At 38.0% G+C, this 8,226-nt stretch overlaps 1 protein-coding gene across 1 annotated transcript; it reads left to right on the forward strand.

Moving 5' to 3' along the window:
- Positions 1-4,354: 4,354 nt before the first annotated feature.
- LOC107822953 (protein ECERIFERUM 26-like) lies at positions 4,355-4,879 on the forward strand. Its single transcript, XM_016649539.2, has one exon. The coding sequence runs from the start codon at positions 4,355-4,357 to the stop codon at positions 4,877-4,879; it is 525 nt and encodes a 174-aa protein (XP_016505025.1).
- Positions 4,880-8,226: the final 3,347 nt, after the last annotated feature.

Here is an 8,226-nt window from a genome sequence, read left to right on the forward strand (position 1 = left end):
AGGTTCGGATTTCGGATATCCGATCCAAATGAACAAGCCTAGATGACAACTTCACTTATCGAGTCAAACTATGTGAATTTTGACAAATATTTTAAAATACATTTTGCTATCTTATTGATATGAGAAGAATTATAAGTTATAGTACTTTTCGTCTAGTTTTTGAATATTTAAATTTAAATTTTAAAATATTAAGTTGAACTAATTTAATTTAACTTCAAAGTTTAGTCAAATTGACTCGTGATAAGTGAAATGTGTTATCTAAATTGAAACAAAGAGAGTATCTTATAATGCATAATGAGCGCAACAATTCTACGACTCTCCGTTGCTCCAATAACAAAAGATTCAAAGGATAAACATTAGGTGTTTTCTTTACATCTATTTAAATTTTGGTGCTAGAGTTACTTTATTAATTTGTATTAGAGTACAAAGGTAATAATACATTGTAAAATATGTGCCGTCTTCCTATTAAGACGGCACATATTCCTGCATCTTTTTGTTAATTAGTGCTCCTTTCGTTTATTTTAACATGAAATCTATTTGACTTGACACGAAATTTTAGAAAAAATAAAATATTTTTGGAATTTATGGTCCAAGTATACCATGACATTTCTATGGTGATAAAATAATGTCACAAAAAATGTAACATAGATTATAACGTTAAAATAAGATGCATAAATTTTTGCGGTCGAGAGAAAAGTAATGTATAAACGTGGAGCTTCAAATAAACAAAATATGTAAGATAAATATATCTAGATAAGGATTTAAAGAACATATCGATAACTGAAACTGAATTTTATTAATGATAATCGATTTCTTTTATTTTAATTCTAGATCAGCTAAAGTAGCAATACGAATTAACATTATTTTCTTGAAAATTAATCCTTAATTAGGGACAACTAGCATGACATGTATCTGGAGAAACATAACATGCTTTATCCACAGTGCAACACCATTTAGGTGGTGCGCCTTGATCAACAATTGCGATGCATGGATTGGCTGTAACTTCAGCTTTAACTCTTGTACTTTCATCACCTGCATTTCGTGAAAATAAGAAAAAATATAAAAAGATATACATCAGTTTATATATTTTATATATATATATATATATATATATATATATATATATATATATATATATATAAAATTTGGATTAAAATATTGAAATAAATATGGACATACAATGATGAAGAGCCAACAAGGAAAACAAAACCATGCAAACTGCAAAGTAGCAAAATTGACTGAAGGGAGAATTTTGTAGTGGCCATGGAAGATATGATTTAGTGCTAAAATGTCAAAAGATAGTGAGAAATAGTTATGGAATTTTCCCAAATGTATAATCCTATGGAAGTACTTGATTTTGGTAACTAACACAAACGAATGATTAATTAACCAAGTTATTTCCTAATTTTTTATAATTTAGAAACACAACATTGAAAGTCTCAACTACTTACCTTTTTCATGTATAATTGAACATCCCTCGCTATGGTAATTAGAATATCAATACAATGGAAGATATATCTTACTTTTTATTATAAAAATTTAAAGGTTGTTTACCCTTAAAATTGGATAACAATTAAATTTATAAGTGATTTTAAGGATATGCACTTGGCATAAACTGATAAATGTGAGGATTAACATTAGAAATTAACAGTAAAATAAAGCAAACCAATATGATGAACGACTTTGGCCCTCGAGCTAAATCGCCCTCAAACCAACTGAGTATGCTATTGAAAAGTATGAACTGAACTAAAGAGCTTGCTAAAGAAAAAATGTAATCTATTGCTTGGTTATGCGTGAATATATGATGGTTACAAAGTGATTAGAAACCCCTTTATATAGTAGAGGAATTCTACTTATGGTACAATTCTAAATATGGAAGGAAATCCTATGATTGACTAAATAACTAGTCGTGACCCGATACGTGCCAAGATTTCCGCTACGATTCTTGCCCGATCAAGGATATCTCAGATTTTCGTTATTCGACTTAGCAGGCTTCCTTCAATATCGCTTCATCTCTTTCTTGCTTCGATCCCGATCACGGTTGGTCTCGATCTTGATCGGTCATTGATTCACGAGCTTAGCAATCCATCTCTGTACCACGGTTTGACACGATGTGAGGCCGGGCATTTATCTGCCACCCCGATTTCGTTTAACCATACAAATTTAGGGAAGCCCCATTTTGACCGTATACAGATAGTCCCCTCATGTTTTGGAGATTAATGACAAGAAACAACTTGATATTTCCTAATCCCATCTCAATGGGCTATGACATAAGCGACGAGCTCGACCATGACGTCAGCGACAAGTGGTCACAGAAATGTCCCATCAGTTTGGATGTCGAAGTATTAAATGCCTGTTAGTTGTTGTCGGCCACTACCAGTTCTGAACCGTCGTCTTCAACCTATAAATGTATCTTACTTCTTTTTCCCAAACTTTACTTTCAATCTCTTTCATTCTAATCTTCATATTCCTTTGCCTTCTACAAAACCTCTTACCTTCAAGTTCTTGAGTTTCTTTATTTGTTCTTCTCAAAACACCAAATATCCCAATCTTTGTTCTCCCTTACTCACAAAAATAAAATGGCAAAAACATCTAAAACCGTTCCGTAGAAAGAAAACGCCTCCTCGTCTCGATCTACCAACAAACAACTAGCAGCGGAGCCACGCCCTGAAGAATTTGTTCCTAGAGGGTGTTTCCTTGACTCTGACTTTAAGTTCGAAAAGACTCCCACGTTTGTGGGTCGATGCGAGCCAATGTTGAGGTACATATGCACGATCACCAGTGACCTTCTCGACCAAGTTAAAGAGGACTGCAACTGGGTTGACAAGCACGTGGTGGTACCCTCGCCTGAAGAGTCAAATACTATCCATGTGGAGGGATTTTTGTTATGACCCCAAATGCCCCGGTCGTGATGGCGCTTATCACTGTACTAGGCAAGCCATTCCAATACTTACCACATCGAATTTCTTTTATAAAAATCATTTTCTAAAACTAATTAAGTCTCAAGCTTTTATAAGCAATATATAACTAACAGAATTATGCGAAAAACAGTATGAAATACACTAACACAGCCCCAAATCCGATGTCACTAATCATGAGCCTCTAAATACAACCAAAACGCTGTCTGAATAATACAAAATAAGTCTGAAAGACACAATACTAAGATAGGAGGGAGGAAAGCACGGATGTACGCCAACTCAGTAAGTAACTAAAGTAAATAAGGTCTGAGTGCAGTGACGAGCAGTTAAAATCATATAATAAGTCTCAACAGAATATCAAGTCAAATTCTGCAATTTAAAGGCCAGTCATCTCGTAAAACTTCACTTTCGATTAAAAATCCTTTGAAAATATTTATTAAATATTTTTCAATAGAGGCTCAGTATAAGAGAAGAGTGAAAGCAACAAAAGTCATAAACAAGCCCCTCGGGCAAGGTATCACTCGTAAATATAGCCTCTCGACAAGCCTTTCAGTCACTCGTGAATCAGCTCTCGTCAAACAGTACTCACACTCAGCACTCCAGCTCAATAATATCTCATAATAATAATAAGCATAATAACTGCTGCGGCGTGCAGCCCGATCCATAATTTATAGTCGACTACGCTCACTAGGGGTGTATAGACTCCAGAGGTACTCCTACAGCCCAAGCATCATATCGCTGCAGCGCGCAGCCCGATCCAATATATATCGCTGCGGCATGCAACCCGATCCATATGTATATCTCTGCAGCGTGCAGCCCGATCCATATATATGTATGTATAATATCGCTGCGGCGTGTTGGCCGATTCATAATAGATATATAATCCTCACCATTATGTCCTAAACCTCTCTCAGTCATTAACCTCACGGCCACTCGGGCATATCAGTAAAAATGAGGGAACTCACCTCAAACAATTTCATATATTAAGAAATAGAGTGATGAAACCGGTTTTAAACAAATAACAGGTAAAACATGACTGAGGATATGCTTTCAAATCAAACAGAGAGAGAAAAGTAGTAAAAATACCCCTAAGTGTCTAAACAGATCGGCACAAGGCCCCAAATACGGCGTACACCCTAATATATATATATATATATATATATATATATATATATATATATATATATATATATATATATATATATATATTAATCTCTAAAATATAGGATATCATAAGATTCAAATATAATACGCAGCTTAATAGTCGTTACGGAATTGATCAAGTCACAATCCCTACCGGTACACGCCCACACGCTCGTCACCTAGCATGTGTGTCACCTCATTTATCAAAACAATACGAAATATCGGGGATTCATACCCTCATGTCTAGATTACAATGGTTACTTACCTCAAACAGGGTGAAATACTACTCCGCGATGCCCTTGCCTCTCAACTCGGCCAAATCGGTCGATTTGCAATCAAGAACAAAAATTCAAGGCCCATTTGAATCACTATGTGCTATTATTTGGCAATCCAGTTATAGAATTAGAGATGGGCTCGAGCCCAAAGTTGTGGCCATTTGTAAAAAGAGTGAAGAAAAGAAAGAATACCTTGTAGGAAACAATCAAGTCATTGGTGTGGTAAAGGTTGATCATTCAATTAGAGAAGCTAATCCTAGTGATTTAGCAAGGTTAATTAAAAATGAGATCATTGACGAGCAATTAAAGATCGATGAAGCCATCGAGAAAGATCATGAACTATTGGACGTGGTTGTTTATGGAGCAAATTTGACTTTCGTGAACATGGAAGGTGCTGATCTCTATGGATTCGACTGGAAGGGACACAAACCAACGAATGTAAGTTACTTTATCGATGGAGTTGGCGATGCAGGGACTGCTGTGGTGCTTCCGACCAGGCCCAATGATTCTAGCAAGTATGGTGATAAAGGAAGGATTGTGTGAAAACCCAAAGGGTCATCACCTATTTTTAATTGAATTTTATGTCTCTGAGGCCTTGAAAACCTCATTTAGAGTCACCTAGATTTGCGTGCGCCGCCCATGCGCATAGCTAGAAAGCTTAAATACGATAATCTATGAAAAATGATAAGTTTTGATTATAAAATGAGCTAATTTGACTTCGGTCAATATTTTGGAAAAACGGACCCGGACCTATGATTTGACGATCCCAGAGGGTCCGTAGGAAAATATGGGACTTGGGCGTATGCCCGGAATCGAATTCCGAGTCCCGATCCCGAGAAATGAATTTTCAAAGGAAATTATTTTTTGAAACTGTTTAAAGAAATTTGAAATGAAATTTGATTAGAACATGAAGGTATCGGGCCCGAATTTTGGTTCCGGTGCCCGGTACAGGTCTTATATATGGTTTAAGTCATTTCTGTAGAGTTTGGTTGAAAATGGACGTCGTTTGACGTGATTCGAACTTAAATTGCTAAATTTGATACTTGATGAAGTTTAAGAATAAAAAGGTTCTTGATTTTGAAGTTTGATTCATTGTTATTGAGGTTATTTTGGCGATTTGATCGCACGGATAAGTTCGTATGATGTTGTTGAGTTAGTACGCGTGTTTGGTTAGGAGCCCCGAGGGCTCGAGTGTGTTTCAGATGTGTTTCACCAAGTTTTGAACTTAGGAAAAAGTTACAAATTCAGAGAAATTGCAGGTCTCTTAACTCAGGTCTCGCGGTCCGCGGTGGGATGTGTGCGGTCCGCGGTGAGCAAGGCCAAGCCTCCGCGGCCGCGCTCGATTTCTTGCGGTCCGTGGTGGAGCTCCGCGACCGCAGTCCTTTTTATGCGGTCTGCGGTGGAGCTCTGCGGCCGCAGTTCTTTTTATGCGGTCCGCGAAGAGGGCCTGAGAGGAGTATATTTAAACGGACTTTCCAGTTATTTTTCACTTTTCAAAACCCTAAAATATAAGAGGCGAATTTTCAAACAACCTTTCTCCAAATCAATTGTAATTCGTTTTTAACTAGTTTTCTTCAATCATTAACATCTTTTAACATGATTTCAACTTCAAATCAATGATTTTCATGGGGGAAATTGAATGTTTTGGGTAGAGCCTAGGGTTTTCAAAAATTGGGGATTTGGACCTCGATTTGAGGTCCGATTTCAAGACAAATTACATATTTGGGCTCGTGGGGGAATGGATAAGCGGGTTTTGGTTCGAACCTCGGGTTTTGACCACGTGGGCCCGGGGGCGATTTTGACTTTTTGGGAAAGACTTTGGAAAAACTCATTTTTCATGCATTCAAATTGATTCATTTAGCATTTATTGATGTAATTAAGTAACTTGTGGCTAGATACGAGCGAATTAGCGGAGGAATCGAGGAGTAAAGCTATAATTGAAGCTTGAGTTGTGTTTGTGGCATCTAGGTAAGTGTTTGGTCTAACCTTAGCTTGAGGGATTAGGAGTTGTGTCCTATTTGCTATTTGCTTCTTGTCGAGTACGACGTATAGGCATGGTGACGAGTATCTATACATTGGTGTCAAACATGACCGTGAGTCTTATCTTATGATTTTCATGATCTCATTGTATTATTCATGCCTTGGTGAATATTTCTATTTATTGTGTAAAGTTGTGGGAAGAATTGTGACCTGTGAACATTGAGGAGCGTTGGCTCCAGTTGTATAACGAATTGTGAAAGTATAAGTGATAGTCGAAACCTTAGAGCATTGGCTCGAGTTGTGAAGTGAATTGTGAAGTAAAATTGAGAAAGAGAAGAGATCATTATGTTGCCCCTTTACCGGGCTATTGTTGAGTTGAGGTTCCCTTGCATTGTGTTCTTAATTGATTTTACGGACGCTTAGGTTGATGATTCTTCGTGTTTGGTGTTGTAACAAGTTTGGTTATAGCTGGGTAGCTAGGTGTTGTAACAAGTTTAGTTATATCTGAGGTAGTTAGATGTTGAAACTAGTTGAGTTATAGTTGAGATAGTTAGATATTGGAACAAGTTTGGTTATGGTTGTTTCTCCCTTGCCGGGATGTATATACTTGTATTGTTGAGTTCCCTTGCCGGGATAGTGGAGTCTATTGTTGATCCCTTGCCGAGACGGTTAATTATGATTATTGTTGACAGTTATATATGTGGATCGGGTTGCACGCCGCAACAGATATTATATTGGATCGGGTTGCACGTCGCAACAGATATTATATTGGATCGGGTTGCACGCCGCAACAGATATTATATTGGATCGGGTTGCATGCCGTAATAGTTATATATGTGGATCGGGTTGCATGCCGCAACAATGTTAAAGGATAAGGGATCAGGTTGCGCCCCGCAACAGTATTGTCATTGTATTGATTATAGACATCGAGTGTTCTTCATACTTTATTAAGTTTCCGATATAATTGATATGTTTCCCCGAAGCATGTTTCCCCTCCCTTTTAAACTGTTATTACCTGTTTATATTTCCGCTGTATATTATATAACTGCACAGGTTTATCTGGAGTCTGGTCCTAGCCTCGTCACTACCTCGCCGGGGTTAGGCCAGGCACTTACCAGCGCATGGGGTCGATTGTGCTGATACTACACTCTACACTCTGTGCAGATACCGGAGTAGCCTTTGGTCAGCAACAGTAGCTCGGGAGCTAGCCTTCAGTCCACCGAGATACCGAGGTAGCCTTGCAGGCGTCCGCAGGTCCGTCGTCTCCTCTATCTTATTTTATATTTTGTTATCTCATGTATTCGAGACAAACAATGTTATATTTCTTTCAAACGATTGTATTTAGTCTTAGTAGTCCGTGGATGCTGTGACACCGGGTTCTGGTTAGAGGCACGTGATGGTCTTTGAGACATTTTCGTTTTCTATTTATTTAAGTCTTCCGCTAAATTTCATATTCCGCTGTTATTTAACTGTTTATTTCCTTGTTAATATAATTGGTAAGAAGATTTAAATAAAGGAGTTAATGATTTCTAAGTTCATGGCTTGCCTAGATTCTACGAGTAGGCGCCATCACGACTCTCGAGGGTGGGGAATTTGGGTCGTGACAAGTTAGTATCAGAGCTCTAGGTTACATAGGTATCACGATTCACGGACAAGCTTAGTAGAGCCTGAGGGATCGGTACAGAGACATCTGTATTTATCCCCCAGAGGCTACAGAGTTAGGAAAACTTCACATTTGTTCTTTCTCGTCGTGCGGGTTTGTTTCTCGATGCTAATTGAACTTCTACTCTATTCTTTCGCAGATGGCGAGAACGCACGCTTCCTCATCTACCGCTCAACAGCCCGAGCCCCCAGCAGTAGCTCCCACGAGGGGTAAAGGGCGAGGCCGAGGTAGGGGTAGAGCTCAGCCC

This window comes from Nicotiana tabacum, chromosome 7, assembly GCF_000715075.1.
Source record: "Nicotiana tabacum cultivar K326 chromosome 7, ASM71507v2, whole genome shotgun sequence".
NCBI lineage: Eukaryota > Viridiplantae > Streptophyta > Magnoliopsida > Solanales > Solanaceae > Nicotiana > Nicotiana tabacum.

Excerpts from the sequence above, each read along its gene's own strand:
- LOC107822953 (XM_016649539.2), top strand. The coding sequence starts at position 4,355 with ATGCCCTTGCCTCTCAACTCGGCCAAATCGGTCGATTTGCAATCAAGA.